General features: G+C 47.9%; 2 protein-coding genes across 2 annotated transcripts in view; both read left to right on the forward strand.

Annotated features, from left to right (window-relative positions):
- On the forward strand, window positions 1–17,839 carry Slc25a19 (solute carrier family 25 member 19). Its single transcript, XM_052758969.1, has 7 exons — window positions 1–417; window positions 4,342–4,511; window positions 4,684–4,839; window positions 7,863–8,033; window positions 13,052–13,235; window positions 14,433–14,563; window positions 17,223–17,839. The coding sequence occupies exons 1-7, from the start codon at window positions 402–404 to the stop codon at window positions 17,403–17,405; spliced, it is 1,011 nt and encodes a 336-aa protein (XP_052614929.1). The 5' UTR covers window positions 1–401; the 3' UTR covers window positions 17,406–17,839.
- The window catches only part of Mif4gd (MIF4G domain containing), a 12,042-nt gene continuing 5,997 nt past the window's right edge, over window positions 17,241–23,285 (forward strand). The window contains exon 1 of the mRNA XM_052758974.1: window positions 17,241–17,353. The gene's annotated coding sequence lies outside the window, so the exon portion shown is untranslated. The remainder of the gene's footprint in view (window positions 17,354–23,285) is intronic.

Genomic DNA, 23,285 nt, shown 5'->3' on the forward strand with positions numbered 1-23,285 from the left:
GGTACTCTGGGGAGCTGGTACCCCCGCTTCCTGAGTCGGAACACAGGGAATACGGAAGGACAGGTGTCCACGCGGGGCGGGGACGAATGCTCACGTGGTACACCTGACCCCAGGAGCATCTTCAGGGACATGGAAGGCGAATTTCCCCTCTCCGCTACACACACACACACACCACCACCACCACCACCACCACCTCAGGCAACATGGGGTTGTCCACTGCTCAGGACTCACGGAGAAGCCCTCCCCGCGGTACGCCTGGACAGTGTACCGACACGGGGCCATCTGCAGAGCTCCTCACCTGAACACGTGGGCTCTTGGTTACTCACCGAAGGATACCTGTCCACCCGACAGTGGAGTCTGACACAGTAAAGGTGCAGGGTGAAGAAATTCGCCTGCACTCCATGCACTGCCACTCAGGTCAGCAGCCGACCTGTCTCAGTCCTGGATTATTTATATTACACAATCGTTTTTTAAAATCTGTTGAGATATCACGGTTATTGGTGCTATAAGAAGGTTTTGAATAGGCAGGAGATTAATCTTTCCCTTTGTTTATTTTTGTTGTTGGTTTGGGACAGGGTAACCCAGGCTAAGCTTGAACTTGCTATGTTCTCAAGGATGACCTTGAACTCTTGCGTCTCCTGCCTCCAATTCCCAAGTGTTACAGGCTCCACCATGCTGGTTTGTGCTTCCTGTGGGGACTTTACCAACTGTAATACTTTTCAGTCCTGATTCTTGACATGTTTGCATCTTTGTGGTTTTCTTTTCTAGAAAACAAACATTTCAAAAGCTTTTCAGGTGTGTATGACTTACTTGTTTTCAAAATCTGTCACTTAATCTGATCAGCAATCTGGGCCAGGCAGGTCAAACATTATCTCCCACTTTCCACAGGTGAAAACAGTTGGTATTTTATTTAATTTCATTTTTGTGTGGATGAGCATTTGCTGCCTGTATTTCACTGCATGCATGCCTGGTGCAGGAGGAGGCCAGAAGAGTGTTTCAGATCCTCAGAGCCTGGAATTACAGACAGCTATGAGCCTTCATGTGGATACTGGGAATCAAACCTAAGTCCTCAGTAAGAGCAACAGTCAGTGCTCTTAACCACTGAGCCATGACTTCAGTTGGAATTTGAAAAGCTGCCACTGGTCTATGGGAGAGACAGAACTTGAACACAGGTTTTCTTTTATTTATATTTATTTATTTATTGTGTGTGTGTGTGTGTGTGTGTGTGTGTGTGTGTGTGTGTGTACACTCACACACATACCACAAAGAGCGTGTGGAGGTCAGAGACAATTTTCTGGGGTCGGTTCTCTCCTTCCATCATGTGGGTCCCAGGGATGGAGCTCAGGGCTTCAGGCTGGGCAACAGGTGCCCTCACCCACGAAGCCATCTCTATGGCTCCAGGCTTTTGTTTTTGGTGGTCATGAGATTTTCAACTCAGGGCTTTGTGCATACAAGGCAGGCACTCTCCCCCTGAGCCATAGAGCAAACACACCCCCTCACCCTCGTAGTGCTGGGGAATGAAGCCCAGGGTCTTGCACATGCTCAGCTAGCACTTTGTTCTTTGTCTGGGTTTCTTGGGCTGAGATCTTATGTAGCCCAGGCTGGCTCCTAATCCTCTTGCCTTTGCCTCCCACATGCTGGGATTGTAAGTGTGAACCCCAACTTTCCTTTTTTTTTTTTTTTTTTTTTTTTTGAGACAGGGTTTCTCTGTGTAGCCCTAGCTGTCCTGGAGCTAGTACTGTACTGTAGACCAGGCTGGCCTCAAACTCAGAGATCAGCCTGCCTCTGCCTCCAGAGTGCTGGGATTAAAGGTGTATGTCACCTGGCTTCCTTTTACTTTTTATGTTAAGACAGGGTCACATTATGCAGTCCAGGCAGGGCCTCACACTGTGGTCCTTCTGTGTCAGTCTCTCTAGTAGCTAGAACCCAGGTTTCTGGAGTTGTATCTAGCAATGTAGAACTGCTTATTTTTTGAAATCCAGACACAATAGCCTCTCCCACCTTCTGCTTGGTTTGAATCGTGCAGTTACAGACTGGGCTTCCAGATAGACTGGCTGTCTCCTCAGCTTCTGTGGACACCGAGCCAGGACACCTGCCACTTGGCTTTCTCCTCTTTCCCTCCTAGACTGCAAGAAACTTGAAACTGTTGAGGACTGAGAAGGCCCCATCATCCCTGACAGGGTCAGTGGCTTCGTCCTCTGCCCTTGTTTAACCCGATTCTCCCAGCCTGCTGGGAGAGGTGCCAGGGTGGAGTAGAGAGGGAAAATATTGTCAGAATGGAGGAGTGGAAGTTGTCATTGGGTGGCCAGTGGCCTCCTAGTTACTCTGCATGTTCAAGCTGTGGGGTAATTCCAGTGGCCTTTCTGAAATCATTTTATATTTAGGTGTTTTGTTTGTTTTAGGGATGTCTTAGTTAAAGTTCTTTTGCTGTGAAGAAACATCATGACCATAGCAACTCTTTGTTGTTGTTGTTTTTCAAGACAAGGTTTCTCTGTGTGGCCCTGGCTGTTCTGGAACTCACTGTGTAGACCAGGCTGGTCTTGTACTCAGAGATCCACCTACCTCTGCCTCCTGAGTGCTGGCATTAAAGGCTTGTGCCACCATCCGGCCTCACAACTGTTTTTTTGTTTGTTTGTTTGTTTGTTTGTTTGTTTGTTTTTTTTGAGACAGGTCTCTGTGTAATTTTGGTACCTCTCCTGGATCTCGCTCTGTAGACCAGGCTGGCCTCGAACTCACAGAGATCTGTATAGCTCTGCCTCCCAAGTGCTGTGCCCAGCCACAGCAATTCTTATAAAGGAAAACATTTAATTGGGGCTGGCGTATAGGTTCAGAGATGTCATCCATGGCAGCACGCAGGCAGACATGGTGCTGGAGAAGGAGCCAAGAATTCTCTATCTTTTTTTTTTCTGGTTTTTCGAGACAGGGTTTCTCTCTGTAGTTTTGGTGCCTTTCCTGGCTCTCTGTAGACCAGGATGGCCTTGAACTCACAGAGATCCGACTGGCTCTGCCTCCCGAGTGCTGGGATTAAAGGTGTGCACCACAGCTGCCTGGCAAGAATTCTGTATCTTGATTGGCAGGCAGCAGTAAGAGAGACTGACACTGGGCCTGGCTTGTGGTTCTGAAACCTCAAAGCCCAACCCCAGTGACACACTTTTTCCAAGAGACCTCACTTACTCCAACAAGGCCACACCTCCCAATAATGCCGCTCCCTAGGGACCTATAGGGGCCATTTTCATTCAGACCACCACAGGAAGGTTTGGTTTTGTGGTTTTGCTGGCCTGGAATTTGCTCTGTAGACCTGGCTGGCCTTGAATTTGCAGTGATCCTCCTGCCTCTGTCTCTGAAGTGGAAGAAAAGGCAAAGAGGGCACTGGGTAGGAATTTTGGACAGTGGTAGCTTGTTGGAGACTAGTAATATGTTTATAATTTAATTAAAATTTTTAGATGTACTTATCTCATGTGTTTAAATGTTTTGCTCACATGCATGTTTATATGCATCACCAGCATGCCTGGTGCCTATGGAGGTACAGAAGGTGTAGGATGACCCAGAATTGGAGTTACAGATAGTTGTGAGCTGCAGTGTTGGTGCTGGGAATTGAACCCAGGTCCTCTGCAAGAGTAACAAGTGTTCTTAATCTCTAGGCCATCTCTCCAGCCCTAATTTTATTTTTAATTATGAGGTTTTTTTAAATTATGAGTGTGTGTGTGTGTGTGTGTGTGTGTGTGTGTGTGTGTGTGCGCGCGCGCGCGGGGGGGGGGGGGTGTAGATGTGTGTACATGAGTGCAGGAACCCTCAGAGGACCAAAGAGGGCATTAGATCTCTTGGAACTGGAATTACAGGTATTTATGAACCATCTAATGTGTGCACTGAGATCTGGATTCCAGTGTCCATGATTAAGCAGAAAGTGCTTTTAACTCCTGAGCCATCGTCCTTGGTTTAAATTGATCTTTTTCTGTCACTGGATGTGGAAGGTATAAAGTTGAGACCAAGGCTATGTTTCCACTGGCTTGCATTCTTTTTGTTTGTTTGTTTGTTTTGTTTTTGTTTTCGAGACAGGGTTTCTGTGTGTAGTCCTGGCTGTCCTGGAACTTGATTTATAGACCAGGCTAGCCTGGAACTGAGAGATCCACCTGCCTCTGCCTCCCAAATGCTGGGACTAAAGCACCACCACGCCCGGCTCTGTGAGCCTACATTCTAATCAGCAGGACAAGAAACCATATCCTGTAGTAATAAGGCTACAAAGGCCAGTGCCTTATGCGGGCAGAGAGGGCTGCTGCAAGAAGGTGGTGTCTGAGCAGAACCCGAAGGAACTTGTCTTTACCCTGTGACTATTACACTCAGCTCGATACTCATGGACGTTGGATGGACTAGCAGCAGGGATGGTCGGCTATGATGCCAAAGCAGATGGCAGGAATAACTCCAAGTTGGAGGTGGCGGTGGCAGGATCGGTGTCTGGATTTGTCACTCGTGCCCTGATCAGCCCTTTGGACGTCATCAAGATCCGTTTCCAGGTACCTTTCCCCTCTTCTCCATGTAACGGGCCAGGGAACAAGCAGGCTTAGTCCTTGCAAAGGCGGGTCCTAAAACTTGGAATTTTGTCGAGGTGAAGGGTTCCTTTCCTTCAGTTTCCCTTTGCCACTCCCCCTCCCCCACCGTCCTGACCTTTTACACTTTAATCCCCAGCTTCAGATTGAACGCCTGTGTCCAAGTGACCCCAACGCCAAATACCACGGAATCTTCCAGGCGATCAAGCAGATTCTGCAGGAGGAGGGCCCAACGGCGTTCTGGAAAGGACACGTTCCAGCCCAGATTCTGTCCATAGGCTATGGAGCAGTCCAAGTAGGTAGCAGGGAACCCAGTCAGGTCCCTGTGGTCACACTGCTCCATGGAGCAGAGAAAGGGTGACAAGTAAGGACGTTGCCCTTGGTGGCAGTCCCCACCCTGCCCCGTTGCCTTCACGGGGAAACCTGATCTGACTGCATGAAGACATCATCAGTTAGCCACACCTCAGGCCTTCCCTCCCCACATCCTGTTCTCCTCCCCCTCTCCTGACCCCATCCCAGCTAATACTGAGGAATACCTCCATTTTTCTGTTTTAAATTTCAAATTACGTTTTGTTTATTTCTTCAGAAATAAACAAAGGGGAGATGTGCTTGCTACACAATTTCTGCCAAGGTGTCCAGGTCAGAGGTCAATTGGCAGGAGTCAGTTCTCTCCTCTGCCATGTGGGTCCTGGGGTTCACTGGGGTTTGTTTGTTTGTTTGTTTGTTTGTTTTGTTTGGAGGCAGATTCTCTCTGTGTGGCCCTGTCTGTTCTGAAACTCTCAATGTAGAACAGGTTCACCTAGAACTCACAGAGATCCACTGCTTCTGCCTCCCAAGTTCTGAGATTAAAGGCATGCGCCACTATGCTTGATTAGGGCCCAGGGATTCAAACTAGGGTCCTGAGGCTTGGCTGCAGGCACCTTTACCCACTGGCTCACCCGTTTTTGGAAACAGCACCTTCACCACAGTGCTCAGTTGGGTCTCACTGGTGCACAAGAGGAATGAGAGCAGGTGCCACCAGCGTTACAGGACAGCTGCCAGGACCTCGGGGCTGTCCACGATGGGGTGCAGACGGACACACAGGCTTCTCCCTTCTCAGCACTTCCTGCTTTAGCCCAGCACCAGTGTTTTCATGGTGTACTTGGTAAGGTTTGGCCGGAGTGACAATGTCTCAAACTGTGGGCCCGGCCCCCCACAGTCGTCCTGTGAGGTAGATCCTGTTGTCTTTCTGACTCTACAGAAGAGAAAGCTATGGCTGAGAACGCTTATGTGGTTAGTCAGCTAAGGTCATTCGTGGGAAAGTGGCAGAGGGGCAGCCAGTGTGGTGGCAGAGCGCTGGCAGAGGGGTGGCCAGTGTGGTGGCAGAGCGCTGGCAGAGGGGTGGCCAGTGTGGTGGCAGAGCGCTGGCAGAGGGGCGGCCAGTGTGCTGGCAGAGCGCTGGTAGAGGGGCGGCCAGTGTGCTGGCAGAGCGCTGGTAGAGGGGCGGCCAGTGTGCTGGCAGAGCACGGAGCACCACCTTAGCAAGCTTGTGCACGCGAAGTTCTGGCTTTGGTCCTTGTAGAGCACAAATGAGTAAATGCAAGAGAGAGCGGCAGAGCAGGATCCTCCTCATGTAGCCAGTGTCAGAGTGGTCCCTGCCTGCTCTTCCAACCCTCTCACACTCTGTGCAAGTCCAGCCCTACCAGCTTGGCATGTCTGTGTTGACCCGTGTCCTTCTCTGATACACCACTAGACATTGCACCATGTGGAGGAAATGCAGCAACGTGGGAGTCTCAGGAAATCTCAGGTAGTCTCAGGCTGGCTGGAGGTGATGAGGGAGGCTATGGGTATGAGGGAATGTGCTGTCAACAGACGTGAGTGATTCAACTGTGGTGTGGGGTCCCCTGCCACAAGTCAGATAATGGCTAGCTTTTCTTAGGTTGCAGAAAAGTAGTTAAATGAAGGGAGTTTCTGCATCTTTCAAGCCTGGCATGACACATACCTGTTTTTGTTTGTTTGTTTTTCGAGACAGGGTTTCTCTGTAGCTTTGCGCCTTTCCTGGATCTCGCTCTGTAGACCAGTCTGGCCTCGAACTCACAAAGATCTACCTGCCTTTGCCTCCCAAGTGCTGGGATTAAAGGCGTGTGCCACCACCGCCCAGCTATGACACATACCTAGCATTCAGGGACTGAAGCAGAAGGAGCATCATAAATTCAAGGCCGTCGTAGTCTATATAGCAAGTTCCAGGCTAGCCAGGCCTTCATAGTGAGGCACCAACTCAGAAAGTAATAATAAAACAAAACAGATCTCTCTGTATATGTTTATCTATCTATCTATCTATCTATCTATCTATCTATCTATCTATCTCTGTGTTTGTATGTGCATGTGTCCATCTGTGTTCATGTCTGTATGCATGTGTATATATGTAGGCCAGAGATGTGTCTTCCTTAGTCACTCCGCTGTTTTTTTTTTGAGACAGTCTCTCCCTAAACCTGGAGCTCACTAACTTGGTTAGACTGGCAGATCAGCAAGCCGTCCTTGCAAACCCCTAGCTTGGGGATTACAGGCATGCACTGTTGCACCCTGGTTTTTATGTGGGTGCTGGAGCTCAAACTCAGGTCCTGTGCTTGCACAGAAACACTTTACCAGCTAAGGTATTTCCTAGCACCTTTCTTTTTTTTCTTTTCTTAGATGATGTAGGAGATGGAACCCAGGGCCTTGTGCTAGGCTAGTGATCTCCGACTGGATCAACATCTCCAAGCCTGCTCCATATCTTTCTTTTTTTTAAAGATTTTTTTTTTTTAAAGATATTATGTATACAGTGTTCTGTCTGCATGTATGCCTGCAGGCCAGAAGAGGGCACCAGATCTCATTACAGATAGTTGTGAACCACCATGTGGTTGCTGGGATTTGAACTCAGGACCTCTGGAAGAGCAGCCAATGCTCTTAACCTCTGAGCCATCTCTCCAGCCCCCTTTTTAAAAGATTTTTAAGTTATGTGTATTTGCACATGAGTGCTGGTGCCTACAGAGGCATCAGATCCCCTGGAGCTGGAGGTACAGGCAGTGTTGAGGAGCTGCCAAATGTAGCAACTTTGAATTGAATTCTGCAAGAGCAGTTCACGCCTTCTCTTAATTACTGAGCCATCTTTCCAGCCCCTTTCTTAACTCTTTGGATACTTGGCTTGACTCAAGTGGATAGGAAATGGCATCTGGGTTATTCTTTCTTTCTACTCTGTCGGTTCCGGTAAGGCAACTGCGTACACAGAGTGACATGCTTCTTCTTCTAGGGGACCATTTCTGCAGCTTGTCCTCAGTGTCTTTCCACTTGCTTTTGCAGTTTTTGTCATTTGAAGAGCTGACTGAACTGCTCCACAGAGCCAATTTGTATGAAACTCACCAATTCTCGGCATACTTTATATGTGGTGGCCTGTCTGCTGGCACAGCTACCCTTGCTGTGCATCCTGTGGATGTCCTGCGCACTCGCCTCGCAGCTCAGGGGGAGCCCAAGGTGAGCAATCAGGGCCAGATGGGGAGCCTGGAGGAGGTGGGAGCACAGGAGTTGGGGCTCTTGTCCTGTCAGGACGCAAAGCTGGGGCGCCTTTCATTATCAGCACAATAGCCAGTTTGTAAGGCTTGGTCAGTAACCTGCACTCCTTCTGCAGTTTGGTGGTTTGTGTCCATTTCTCCCGGAGCTCGTAGACTTCCTGGGGAGACTGAGCCCAGGGGGCAAAACAGAACAAATAAGTATCCGGCAGCGGGCTGAATGAGGCAGGCATCTGGGGGAATTGGGACACAGGAACTTTTGGCCATCATATCCTGAGGGTTTCCTCCAGGAATGTGTTGAAGGAGATGGCATAGGTGAATCAGTCTCAGGAAGGACTTACAGTGGACCAAGCCTTATGGCTGAGTGACTTTTCTCCTTGCAGTGATGGGACACTTTGACAAAAGCAACTTAAGGGAGAAAGGGCCTATTTTGGCTCACAGTTGCAGCTGTAGTCAGGAAGCAGAGTGATTGCTTGTGCTCAGCTGGCTTCCTCCTTTTTGTCCAGTCCAGACACAAGCCCATGGATGGTGCCGGCTGCTTAACTAACCTGGTGATCGTGCCTCGAGGGCACACCCAGGCATGTGTCTAGGTGATTCTAGATCCATCAGATTGGTGACAAGTTTGACCTCCTGGTCCAGTCTGCTTCCTGGATGCATTTAAGGGTAGCATCATTAGAGGCTGGAGAGACGACTCAGGGGTTAAGAGCTCTTGCAGAGGACCCAGGTTTGGTTCCCAGCACCCACATCTTTATCTCTACCACTAGCTTTAACTCCAGTTCTAGAGAATCTGACACCCTCTTCTGGCCTCTGTAGGCACCAGGCAGGCATGCAGTCCACATACATACATGCAGAACAGACCCTCATACACACATAAAATAAAACTTTTTTTTAAAGCAAGAGAAAAAATATCCTGCTTTAAAAAAAAAAAAAAAACAGGCAGGCTCGAGGCCCAAGTCTATAGTCTTGGTTTCGGGGAGGTGGAGACAGGAGGATCCATGGGAGTTCAAGGCCAGCCTGGACTACAGAGTGAGATCCTGTCTCAAAAAACAAAAACCACATACCCCCAAACACATACACACTAGCAAACCCAAAACACGGCCACAAAAGGAAAAAGACAGCGGCAGCCACACACGTTGCTACAGTCCTAGTAAATGGAGGCTAAAATGGGAAGGTTGACTGAGGTCAGGGGTTCGAGGCCACCTCAGCAATGTCGTGAGAGTCTCAAAAATAAACAGAGCTGACAGGATGGCTTGGTGGGTAAAGACACTTGATGCCACCCTAATGGCCTGAGTTTCATCTCTGGAACCCACTTTTTTTTTTTTTTTTTTTTTTTTTGGTTTTTCGAGACAGAGTTTCTCTGTGTAGCTTTGCGCCTGTCCTGGAACTCACTCTGTAGCCCAGGCTGGCCTCGAACTCACAGAGATCCACCTGGCTCTGCCTCCCGAGTGCTGGATTAAAGGCGTGTGCCACCACCACCCGGCTGGAACCCACATATTAAGAGAGAACCAACTCCGGAATTTTGTCCTCTACCACATGTGCACAAAGCATGCACAGGCCCCCACACAAGAAATAAACATAAGTGATTGGAGAGATGGCTCAATGGTTAAGAGCACGGGCTGCTTTTCCAGCTGGCCTAGGTTCAATTCCCAGCACCCTCAAGGGATCTCACAACCATCTGTAACTCTAGTCTCTGGGGTTTCTGTCCTCTGCTGGTACTACATGTGAGACGTGTAAACATGCCTACAGGCAAAACACTTGTCTTCGTCAGGGGTGATGTTGCTCTGATGAAACACCGTGACCAAAAAGCAAGTTGGGGAGGAAAGGGTTCACTTGACTTACTGTTCATCATCGAAGGAAGTCAGGACAGAAACTCAAGCAGGGCAGGAGCTGATGCAGAAGCCATGGATGGGTTCTCCTTACTGGTTTGCTTCCCCTGACCTGCTCACCAGAACTCACTTGGTAGCCCAGGCTGGCCTCGAACTCACAGAGATCCTCTTGGCTCTGCCTCCCGAGTGCTGGGACTAAAGGCATGCGCCACCACCGCCCGGCTCGCCAACTTTCTTATAGAACCCAGGACCACCAGCCCAGGCATGGCACCACCCACAATGGGCTGGGCTCTCCATCAATCACTAATTAAGAAAATGCCTAACAGCTGGATCTCATGGCAGCATTTTCTCAATTGAGTTTCCCTCCTTTCAGATCTAGTTTGTGTGTCGAATAGACATAAGACTAGTCAGCACAGTATCCATACACATAAAATTAAAGATGTGAAAATTCAGCTGGGCGGTGGTGGCACATGCCTTTATCCCAGCATTTGGGAGGCAGAGCCAGGCAGATCTCTGTGAGTTCGATGCCAGCCTGGTCTACAGAACAAGTTCCAGGAAAGGCTCCAAAGCTACACAGAGAAACCCTGTCTCGAAAAAACTAAAAAAAAAAAAGTAAAAATTCTTTTAGAAACACCAGTCAGTATGTGTGTGTCTCTATCCATCCTTATGGACACATTGGTTGGGACTGGACATTTTGTTTAGGTTTTGGTTTTGCCTGGCCTTTGTGTTCCTCAGGGTGGGGAACCTGGTTGGAAAACATTCTGATGCTATTTTGGTTGCAAAGAGCAAAGTCCCGTAGGAATAGTCTGGAAGAGAAGAATGGGGCAGAAGGGTCCAGTGTGTGTGATAATTCACTGGAGAATCGGAGGCTGGGGCGACCGGCCTGGTGGAGAAGTGGGGGGTGAGGTCTCAGCAGTGTGGTGGCTCCTGGGCTAGAGGGAAGGTGGCTGGTGACAGCCCAACTTTGCCCCTGCCCTTCTGTTACCTGCCAGCCTCTGGTGAGAGAAGGAAGAAGTGGCAGCGGTGTTAAGGAAGGAGATGAGCTTTACCTCTGCCGACTGGTGCAGGAGGGCATTGTTCTGGGCTAACCTGCTCTGGCCCCGCAGAACTGAGAAACAGAGTCACTCACACAGAAGGCCCCACCTCCCAAAAGAGCGGGGACTGCAGAATTCTCCATCAGGCCTTTTTCCTTGCCCTACAGTGGACCCGCTCACAGACCTGCTGCTAGCCTCTGGGGCATTTTCTGCTCTTCACCCTCTCCCCGACTTCCTGGGAAGGAACTTTGAAATGAACCATCTACTCTGTGTTGTTGTGATTTCCTTGGGAGACCTGGGCAGAGTCTTTGTTGTTGCAAGTGGCTTTCTCTTGAGGGGGGTCCAGTGGCCTCCCAAGTAAGTTCAGGTGGCTCTTTTGCAGTCCACAGGATGTTCAGGATGTTGCTGGGAATCTTTTGGACATTTACTTTTTTTTTTTTTTTTTTGGTTTTTCGAGACAGGGTTTCTCTGTGTAGTTTTGGTGCCTGTCCTGGATCTCGCTCTGTAGGCCAGGCTGGCCTAGAACTCACAGAGATCCACCTGGCTCTGCCTCTCCCAGGTGCTGGGATTAAAGGCGTGAGCCACCACCACCCGGCCTGGACATTTACTTTAAAGATTTATTTTATGTGTATGGGTGTCTTGCCTGCATGTATATGTAAGATGAATTGCTAAACGGTCTTATTAATATAAAACCCTGTGCCAGATATTGGGGTGAATTCTGAGAGATCAGAGAGACAGAACCAGCCAACCTCACCTCGACAACTCCTTATCCAGTCGTGTTTCCACGAATTCTCAGACTGAAAGCTTCAGAGTCCTTACCTGAATGGATCTCAGCAGAACTGCTGTTAAAAGCTGAAAGTTTAAAAGCCTAAAAGCCTCTAGTTCCTGGTCCTCACGCCTTATATACCTTTCTGCTTCCTGCCATCACTTCCTGGGATTAAAGGCATGTGTCTTTCCCAAGCAAGACATATGAGGTCTCAAATTCTGGGATTAAAGAAACTGGCTCTGTTTCCAGTGTGTCTGAATTCACAGAGAACCAGAATGCTAGGATTAAGGGTGTGTGCCACCACTGTCTGGCCTCTATGTCTAATCTAGTGGGGGACACAATACATCACCACATGTATGTCTGTGTACTGTATGTATGCAGTGCCCACATACCCGGAAGAGGGCATGGGATCCTCTGGAACTGCCACTATATGGGTGCTGGGAACTGAATCTGGGTCCTTTGCAAGAACAGAACATACTCCTATTTGCTGACACAGGTCTCTAGTCCTGGGGCACAACTGTTTATATACTCAAGGAGAAATAACAATCATGGAAATTTCTAGGAAGTAAGTTGTCACAAACCACACCCTTTTGTTTGTTTTGGAGACAGGGTCTCCCTATGTTGCTCAAGCTGACCTCAAGGTTTTTTTTTTTGGAGACAAGGTCTTGTTATGTAGCTCTGGCTGTCCTGGAACTTGATATGTAGCCCAGGCTGGCCTTGAACTTGGAGAGATCTGCCTGCCTCTGTCCAGCTATGCCCAACTGGCCTCAAACTTTTTTTAAGATTTATTTGTTTTTATGTGTACAGGTGTTTTGCCTACATTTATGCCCATGCACTGTGTACATGCAGTGTTCTCGGGGGCCAGAAGAGGGTGTTGGATACCCTGGAACTGGAGTTACAGACAGTTGTTAGCTACTATGGGGATGCTGGGAACCAAACCTGGATCCTCTGGCAGAGCATTCAGTGTCTTAACCTCTGAGCCATCTCTCCAGTCCGTCCTTAAATCTTGATCCTCCTGCTAAGTGCTTGGACGATGGTGTGTGCCACCGCACCCCACTGCCCTGTTGAATTTTTATTTTGTTTAGAGATAGGGTCTCATTCACCCCAGGCTGGCCTTGAAAAGGATATGTAGTCCAGGCTGACTTTGAACTCCTGATCTTCCTGCCTCCACCTATCAAGTGCTAGGATTACATGTGTGCTACCACACCCAGCCCCCACTTACCTTTATCCTTAGTTTTCCTAGACTGAAGTGGAAAAGTTACACTCCTGGCAGCTGGGTTTTAGATGAGAAGAAAAGGATGTGTTTGGGCTGAAACCCCTCACGCAGCTCACTGATACTGTGCATGTACGTGTGCAGATCTATAACAACCTGAGAGAGGCTGTGTCAACCATGTACAGGACCGAGGGCCCCTTGGTCTTCTACAAAGGCTTGCTTCCCACCGTGATCGCCATCTTCCCCTACGCGGGCCTGCAGTTCTCTTGCTACCGGTCCTTGAAGCGTGCCTACGACTGGGTCCTCCCGCCAGATAGAAAGCAAACAGGTGAGATGCCCCCAGCCTAGCCTGGGCCACGGCTTCTGTGAGCCTTGAAGGCACTGGTTTTCCTGTCCGGAGCATCTGGCTCTGTGGTCTAGCTAGCAGAACATTCGAGTCTTGTACTTTAGAGGACACTTCCTTCGGGCTCTTACACACTCAGCCCTACACTTCTGGAAGCAAGCGTCTTTCCAGGGAATACTTCTTCCTGGTTTTCATTTTTTTGTCAGAAGCCCAACTTACAAATTGTATTTATTCATCTATCTATCTATCTATCTATCTATCTATCTATCTATCTATCTATCTATCTATCTGTTGCTTTTGTGGTTCCATTGTTTGGTGGGGAGGGGGATGCACTGTTTCCATCTAGGGACTCACAGGCTCTGTGTCTCCAGGTGAGACCAGCTGGCTAATGTGTCTGTTGTCACTCTTGCTTCAGTGGCTGTGTCTGCCTCTGGCAGTGGTCATGTTCCCTTTTGAGAAGCAAGAATTGCTCGTGGGGTTCAGGTTTGTGGTGGAGTATCGAGTCTGATGACCTTTTTTTTTTTTGGTTTTGAGACAGGTTTTCTCTGTGTAACAAACAGCCCTGGCCATCCTAGAACTTGCTCTATAGACCAGGCTGGCCTTGAACTCCCAGAGATCCACCTGCTTCTGCCTCTCGAGTGCTGGGATTAAAGGCGTGCCCAATTCTGATATTTTTATTTCATATTTTTTTAAGATTTATTTTTAAATTCTTAATTATTTTATGTATGTCTGTGTACCATGTGTATGCCTGACACCCTTGGAGATAAGAGGAGCTCATTGGATCCCCTGGAACTGGAGTTACCGGCAGTTGTGAGCCTCCATGAGGTGCTGGGAATGAAATCCAGGTCCTCTGGAAAAGCAGCGAGTACTCTTAACTGCTGAGCCATCTCTCCAGCTCTGGTTTATTATTTATGTGTCTGCATGTGTGTATGCCATGCATGTGTGTGTGTGTGTGTGTGTATGCTGTGCATGTGTGTGTGTGTGTATTTAGGGTTCTCAAGGCAGCCGAACTATTCCCTGGAGTTGTAGATCCAAGTAGTTGTGAGTGGCCTGATGTGGGTGCTGGGAACAGAACTTGGTTTTTCTGGAAGAGCAGCCAGTGCTTTAAGACACCGAACAGAACACTCTCCTGTCCTTGTCATGCCATGGACCTTCAGCTGCATTTCTCTTTCTGTGGCTCAGGGAACCTGAAAAACCTGCTTTGTGGCTGTGGGTCTGGAGTCATTAGCAAGACCCTCACATATCCGCTGGACCTCTTCAAGAAGCGCCTGCAGGTGGGAGGGTTCGAGCATGCCCGGTCTGCCTTTGGTCAGGTAAGCCATCCTGTGCAGAGCGCTCCGATCAGTGCTGTCATTGGATGTGAGCAGCCAGCAGCGGTGACCCTCCCCCTTTGTCTTCTGTAGTTTTCTTGTTTTGTTTTGTTTTGTTTGGGTTTTTTTGTTTTGTTTTTGGAGACAGGGTTTCTGTGTGGCTCTAGATATCCTGGAACTAGCTCTGTAGACCAGGCTGGCCTCGAACTCACAAAGATCCACAGAGTGCTGGGATTAAAGGCTGTGCCACCACTGTCTGCCTTCCCCCCCTCCTTTTTTTTTTTTTTTTTTTTTTTTCTCGAGACAGGGTTTCTCTGTGTAGCTTTGCGCCTCTCCTGGAACTCACTTGGTAGCCCAGGCTGGCCTCGAACTCACAGAGATCCGCCTGGCTCTGCCTCCCGAGTGCTGGGATTAAAGGCGTGCGCCACCACCGCCCGGCTCCCCCCCCTTTTTTTTTTTAAATCAGAATTAATTCACTTTTATTTTCTTGTATAAAAACCTTATGTAGGGCTGGAGAGATAGCTCAGTGGTTAAGAGCACTGGCTGTTCTTCCAGAGGTTCTGAGTTCAATTCCCAGCAACCACATGGTGGCTCACAACCACCTATAATGGGATCTGATGCCCTCTTCTGGCCTGCAGGCATACACGTGGGCAGGATACTGTATGCATAATAAATAAATAAATCTTAAAAAAAAAAAAGAAAAACACCTTATGTGGTGGCCACAGCTTAAGCCTGGGTCCCGTGAACAGAGGCTCTGCTGTGGGTTTTCACAAGATGGTCAGTGAATTCCTGATAAGGAGAGTTGGTGAACACAGTCTCTTTCCAGAGGTTGGCGGTTAGGTAGCTGTAGGTCTTGGAGATGGCATCAAAGGTGGCCTTGGCAAAGTTGCCCCGGGTGGCAGTGCAGCCCCTGGCTGATGTGTAGCAAGCAACAGTACTGGCCATTCACAGCAGCTTCCTGGGCACAGGAGCAAAGTCAGTGCCAGTGCCTCTGGGGGCAGGGATGAGACTTACCAACACAGAGCCACAGCGGCCTGTCACCCTGCACAGAACAGTATGGGGCTTGCCAGTCCTCTCCCCCAGTAGCCTCTACACAGGGACAGTGGAAAGCTTGGCCACCTCCGTGGAGCACTTAACACCAAGACCATCATGATCATGGTAATTCCCAATAGCGACAAAGCTTTGAACCTGGTCTGCTGGCCAGCCGGAGTCTGCTTCTGCACTGATCTTTAGAATCTCATCCCTTAGGGATGTGCCCAGGAAAAAAAATGAATAATCTGATTCCTTAATGGGAAGGGAGAACAGGTAGGTCTCCTCAGGGGCTTGATCTTCCTGTCTGTGACTAGGCAGTCCAGCTTGGTGACGGGTTTCAGCTCCTTGTCTTCAGCTTTGCCCCTGACAGCCCCGTGGCCTTGACCACAGCCACAGCCTCGACCCCCAGGACCACTGCGGAATCCTCCACAGAAGCAGCCCTGGCCTCCTAATCCTGGGCCCCCAGGTCCTCCAGGCCCTCCTGCCACAACAGCGTTACCCGCCATTTGGTTTTTCCCAAAGAAGAAGTGGTTTTATTTCTTTGCATTAACACAGGTGCATGTTTTAACAAAAATAAGGTTACCCAATTGTAACTGGAGTTTTCCTGCCTGGCCCACAGTCAGGGCAAATCTCTCTCACCCGCCAGTCCCAAGCCGCTCAAACCCGATCAAGTAAACACAGAGACTTATTTTGGTTACAAACTGTATGGCCGTGGCAGGCTTCTTGCTAACTGTTCTTACAGCTTAAATTAATCCATTTCTATTAATCTATACCTTGCCACGTGGCTTGTGGCTTACGGGTACTTTACATCTTCCTTGTCCTGATGGCGGCTGGCAGTGTCTCCTCTGACTCAGCCTTCCACTTCCCAGCTCTATTCTCCTCCTTGTCCTGCCTATACTTCCTGCCCGGCCACGGACCAATCAGTGATTTATTTACTGACCAATCAACAACACATTTGACATACAGACCATCCCACAGCACCCAATGCAAGGTTTTGTAACCTTTTTCCATTTGCCAACCTGTCCTGAAGAGAATGTTTGAATTTAGATGGGAGGGATGGCAAGGGCCCAGGACAGAGGCTCTCTTCCTCATGGAAACTAGTGTGCTTCTGGCTGGCTGAGGAAGGAGCTTTTGCAGAGGACCAGTTGAGCCAGATGCTGGAATCCTTGACTCCCAGACCTGGGACTTGGATAGATGCTGTCCCGTGTTGTTCTCGTCATCAGATGTTCTCGGCGCTTTGGCAGGGGAGCAGAGCAGTCAGGGCTGTGTCTTGGGAACATAGGACAAACTGACAGCGGTTTGTGGTGTCACCTGAAGGCAGGGAGGCCAGGCTGGAGGCGGACACTGGTTGGGGAGCACCAGGTGATGGCCAGATTCAGACCTGCTGCCCAAGGGGAACCCGGTGTAATGAGGTGAAGACCCCGAGATGGCCGAGGGCTGTCACTGTATCCACCAGAACCACAGGCAGGTCCCCCTCTCCAGCTCAGTTAAGCCCGACCTGTCCCATGTGCCCAAGGATGAAGAATTTCACCCCCTCGTTCATCCAGGGAGCAGTTACTGGAAGCTATGTTGAGCCAGGTGAGTCCGTTTTAATGACCATTTCCCTCAACCTACACCTTCCTCTTCCCAGGTGCGGAGCTACAGGGGCCTCGTGGACCTCGCCAAGCAGGTGCTCCACGATGAAGGCACCAAGGGCTTCTTCAAGGGCCTGTCCCCCAGCCTGCTGAAGGCTGCCCTCTCCACGGGCTTCATGTTCTTCTGGTACGAGCTCTTCTGTAACCTATTCCACTGTATGAGGATCGAAGACAGATAGCTGTGAGGTCAGGAGGGGCCTAAGGTCTGTACCGGAGGCGCCTCTCCCAACAAGACTTGTTCTGAGCTCATACTGAACAATGGCTGCTGCCTGGCTGGCCTTCTAGGCCAGCTGTCCTGAGCATGAAGGGTCATCCACAGCCGATGGCAGAAGGGCCAGGGCCTTTTCTGAAAAGAACACGGAGAAGGGAGTGCTTGGGCTACAGAGACAAGGCCACCGAGAAGGAGTCTGGCGTTGTTTCTCCTCTGTCCAGCCAGCCTCTGCTTTGTAGTCCTGTTTCTGGGGAGAACCCCCCAGTCCTAGTAAGAGCATGGCTTGAGCACAGAGGAGTAGGACTGGGCTCTTTGCAGATTTCTGACCCCCACAACTTGGTTTTGCTTCTCCTGCCAACTTATTTAATAGACATTAAAGCGGAAGGCACATTCCTCATCTCACTCTCGCAGCTCGTCTCATGAACCACGCCTAGTTGAGGGAGGGTGATGGGGGGGGCCCTTTCTGGTGTCCCTGCAGTTGCAGCCCAGGCAGCCATGCTCTTCAACTTAAGGGGGGACCCCTACCACGTGGGTAGCTTCTGAACTCCCAGGCCCAGACCTCTGTGGCTGTGAGGCTCCAGGACTGAACAGGAAGGGTACTGGGACAGAACCAGTTTCTAGGTGAAAGGCCGGAAGTGAAGGGGATGTGCTGAGCCACAGGAGTGGGCAGGTGCTGGCCCTAACCCTCAGGCTTGTCTACGGCTCCACTTCACCGGGTGCTGGGTTAGCTCTGCTGGAGTGCAGAGTTCTCAGGCCAGGTGACACCATTAGCTCAGGGTTTTGCTCTTCAGCTCAGCATGGATGCTGTGTGTGTCCTCTAATCCCAGAAGGGCCTCAGCCACAGAACAGTCCAGTGATGGGGGTGACCAGCAGGCTGGGGGGACATGGTCGGCACCTGTTAGCAGAACCAAGAATCCAGACAGATGTATCTAGACGAAGAGGAGAAACTTGTCAGGGGCACAAGAGGATAAATACAGGATGGCCATCTTTTCCATGCTCCTGCCTGGCAGTGAATCTGGCAGAGGGAAGGGAGGAAAGATCCCTTGACTCTGTGAGATTCCTGCCCCTGTGATAACCTGGATTGTAACGCCTGCTGGGAATGGCCCTGTTCGTGGAAGCTGGAACTTCTACCCCGAGTCAGCGGCCTCTCCTCCTCTTGGCCCCATTGTATCTCTCCCCTAGCTGCTGTATATTCTGTGATCCTGGCTCCAGATTCTGAAGGTCCGGGCTGCTCTTGGGAGGGCTTCTGAGGCAGGTGGGCCCTTGCCTTTCTGGGCATGGGGTTGCAGAAGTGTCATGAGATCCTAGAGACACATGAACAAATGCCTATTCCAGAGAAGGAGGATGACAGACAATGGAAAGACGCCACCTGTCTATGGGTTTTCGTTGCTGACATGAAACACCATGACCAGAAACTGCTTGGGGAGGAAAGTGTTGATTGTTTTTACTCTTTTGGAGGGCCCGCCACCCAGCTCCCAAATAAGTCACACATGGAGGCTCATTCTTAATTATAAATGCCCAGCCTTAGCTTGGCTTGTTTCTGGCTCCTTCACTTAAATTATACCATCTACCTTTTGCCTCTGGGCTTTTTCCTTTACTTACTTCTGTATATCTTGCTTTCACTCTTACTCCGAGGCTGGCTGTGTGGCTGGGTGGCTGGCCCCTAGCATCCTCTCTCCTTGTTCTCTTGCTCCTTCTTGATCTCTCTTCTAGATTTCTCCTTCTATTTATTCTCTCTGCCTGCCCACCCTGCCTATCCTTTCTTGCTGTTGGCCATTCATTTCTTTATTGGACCATCAGGTGTTTTAGACAGGCAAAGTAACACAGCTTCACAGAGTTAAACAAATACAACATAAAAGAACATAATACATCTTTTCATCATTAAACAAATGTTCCACGGCATGAACAAATGCAACACATCTTAAAATAATATTCTACAGTATTTTCCCCTTTTTGTCTAAATTAAAAGGTTTTAAATTTAACATAGTAAAACTATACACAACAAAAAGTTACAAATAAGAATTACATTTACAATATTCAGTCCATTTGTATTTAGCTTACTCAGAGAAAATACTCCATTATCTATCCTATCTTAGTGAATCCAAAGTTTTACACCTAATATATTTACTATCAAAATTAAAGAAAACTGGGCTGGAGAGATGGCTCAGCGGTTAAGAGCACTGATTGTTCTTCCAGAGGACCCGGGTTCAATTCCCAGCACCCACATGGCAGCTTACAACTGTCTGTAACTCCAGTGCAGGCAAAACACCAATGCACATGAAATACAATAAATAAATTTAAAAATAAAATAAAGAAAACTATTAACTAATTATTTAGCCTTTAACTCCATCAAATATGTAATATTAACAACAGAGACATTTGGCTGCCTGGACAGTAACCCAAAGTTCCTCTGCAATGTTGGGGCATCCATCTTCAGCCTACAGGTCCAGAATATCTGGCAAACTTTTCAGTGAAGCAGGAATTTGAAGAACTGTCCTGCCTTGTTGTGGCACAGTTCAACAGTCTTTCCTGTGGGCTCTGCATGTCCAGTCTGCACAGCACATTGTCAGCAGTCAAAGGCAAGAGCAGTTTCTTTGCCCAGTGGCTAACCTTGCCACAATGAAAACAAACTCCTATGAAGTTTCTTTTTTGTTGTTGTTGTTTTTTGTTTTTTCGAGACAGGGTTTCTCTGTGTAGCTTTGCACCTTTCCTGGAACTCACTTGGTAGCTCAGGCTGGCCTCGAACTCACAGAGATCCACCTGGCTCTGCCTCCCGAGTGCTGGGACTAAAGGCATGCGCCACCACCGCCTGGCATGTGATAAGGTTTCTTTTTTTTTTTTAATTTATTTATTTATATGTATGCAGTGTTCTTCATGCATGTATACCTGTAGGCCAGAAGAGGGCAACAGACCTCATTACAGATGGTTGTGAGCCACCATGTGGTTGCTGGGAATTGAACTCAGGACCTCTATAAGAGCAGCCAGTGCTCTTAACAGCTGAGCCATCTCTCCAGCCCCCTATGAAGTTTCTTAAGTTTCCCAGGAGCAGATGTGTCTCATTGTCATGAAAAGCCCTAAGTTAACAAAACATTTTAAATGCCATATTCTAAAGGTCTTTGAAGTATTTGAAGACCAGTGTCTAAACTATATCTCTATATAATCTTGAAAGCATACTTAACATATCTACAAATATGATGGTTAAAAATGACTACTAACCTGTTTCTTGGTTATCCTATATAGTTTGTAATAACAGCTTTCAAAAACTAGAACTCTACCTATATTTTAAATGAACTACATAGGTGCAGTACCTTAAACAAGAGTAGAAGCATATATACAATATGTTGTAAGAGAAATAACCTTAAATTTGTATCAATATACAAGAATCCTTTAAACAAGAGTAGAAACATATATACAGTACTTTATAACAAAAATGACCTTAAATTTGTATCAATATACAAAAGTCTATATAAATACAAAATATTTGTTTTTTAGTTTAAAGTAGATTTAATAATCTATCCTATTATCATTCCTATATTCCCCTAAATATAACAAACATCCATGACTCACCAGTTAACCAAAAGCCAACCACACCCCTCTTGGGAATGTGGGCAATGTGTTCTCCAAACTGCTTCTTGCTGTCTGTGGGTGAAGGCCTCTTTAGGGTCCCTGAGAACATTTTGAGATAATAGCCAAATCCTGGGAAGACCAGCAGTAACTGTTGTTGATAGATATCATATGTCAAGATTCAGGAGGTCTCCCTTGATCAAACCTGATCCATATTATTCCTGAAGGAGTCCACAACCTCTCAACGTCTGTGGGAACAAAACTTAAAAGCATTTTTTACTTCCATTTGACAAGTTTTTTACTTCTTTTTTAAAGTTAAGGCATTAAAGTATCCTGATTGGTTCAATTTGGCAGTCCAGTTCACAATCCCATGCCTCTTAACTATTTTTGCTTATCAGCATTCAAAAAATTCAAAAACAACAATACTATATAGGACCCAGACTCCCTGTGTCTTTCCCATCTTATGTGGCTTTTTTCTTTTATATTACTTTTACTGTCTCTTTAAAGACTTTACTCTTTCTAAACTATTTGTTTCTTTCTATAACTGTCCATACCCTTTTTCTTTCTTAAGCCTATGCACATTGTAAAACACACTGGAATCTGTTTTAGAGATCTTTTCTGTCTAGACCTCTTTTACTGCATATCTTTTAGCCTTTTTTGACTGCATGAGCAAACTTTAGACTGCTAAGCTATACCTAGATCCTCCACACGGCCCTCTTGGCTGGCTCTGCCTGCTTCTCGGGTCCTGAAAGACAAGCCTAAAGCTCGAAGCCCTGTCAGAGGTATTTGATCAAAAACTGCATTCCACCCTCCTAACTGTAGGAAGCTGGTATCTGCTTGCCTTTTTTTGTTTGTTTTTTAAGCACTGCCGACTGAACAGCAGTGCCTCTTAAAGGAGTAGTGTCGTTTTTCTTTTATTTCCTTTTCTCTTTTTTTCTCAGCTTTCTCAGCACCTACATGGAAATTTGGCCCACATTGGTATGCCAATATGTTGTTGGTTATTTTTTATTCTTTTTATTCTTTGGAGGGTCTACCCACCAACCCCAAATAAATCACACATGGAGGCTTATTCTTAATTATAAACGCCTGGCCTTAGGTTGGCTTGTTGATAGCCAGCTTTTTTAAAATTATCCCATCTACCGTTTGCTTCTGGGCTTTTTCCTTTTCTTCTGTATATCTTACTTTCACTCTTTCTCCCTGGCTGGGTGGTTAGGTGGCTGGTCCCTAGCATCCTCCTCTCCTTGTTCTCTTGGTCCTTTTTTTTCCTCTCAGATTTCTCCTCTTATTTATGCTCTCTGCCTGCCAGCCCCACCTATCCTTTCTCCTGCCTTGCTATTGGCCGTTCAGCTCTTTATTGGACCATCAGGTGTTTTGGACAGGCACAGTAACACAGCTTCACAGAGTTAAACAAATGTAACATAAAAAAATGCAACACATTGCTGGGCTGTGGTGGTGCACACCTTTTATCCCGCGCTCAGGAGGCAGAGGTAGGCAGATATCTGTGAGTTTGAGGCCAGCCTGGTCTACAGAGTGAGTTCCAGGACAGCCAGGGCTGTTACACAGAGAAACCCTATCTCGAAAAACAAAACAAAAAAATACAACACATTTTTGCATCATTAAACAAATGTTCCACAGCATAAACAAATGTAACACATCTTAAAATAATATTCTACAACATGAAAGGGTTTATTTGGCTTACACTTCCATCTAGCTGTTCATCATTGAAGGAAGTCAAGATAAAAACTCAAGCAGGGCAGGAACCTGGAGGCAGGAGCTGATGCAGAGGCCATGGAGGGTGCCGCTTACTGGCCTGCTCCTCATGGCTTGCTCAGCCTGCCTTCTTATAGAACCCAGGACCATCAGCCTGGGTTCACACACAATGGGCTAGGCTCTCCCCCATCAATCATTAAGAAAATGCTCTCCAGGCTTGCCCACAGCCTGATTGTATGGAGGCATTTTCTTAACTGAGGTTCCCACTTCTCACATGACTTTAGTTTGGGTCAAGTTGATATAAAATTATCTAGCACACGGGCCTGGACAGATGGCTCAACAGTTAAGGGCACTGGCTGCTCTTTCAGACGACCCAGGTTCAAATCCCAGTACCCACATGGCAACTCACAACTGTCTGTGATCCAGCTCAAAGTGATTTGACACCTTTATATAGATGTAAATGTGGACAAAACATCAATGCATACGAAATATGAATAAATCATTTAAAAAATGTCCAGCACACTACCAAAGTCCAACTTGGTGAATGAGGTTGACAGCGCAAGAAAGTTGGAAA

The sequence above is a fragment of the Peromyscus californicus genome, unplaced genomic scaffold (genome assembly GCF_007827085.1).
Source record: "Peromyscus californicus insignis strain IS unplaced genomic scaffold, ASM782708v3 Scaffold_3__1_contigs__length_106647218, whole genome shotgun sequence".
Taxonomy (NCBI): domain Eukaryota; kingdom Metazoa; phylum Chordata; class Mammalia; order Rodentia; family Cricetidae; genus Peromyscus; species Peromyscus californicus.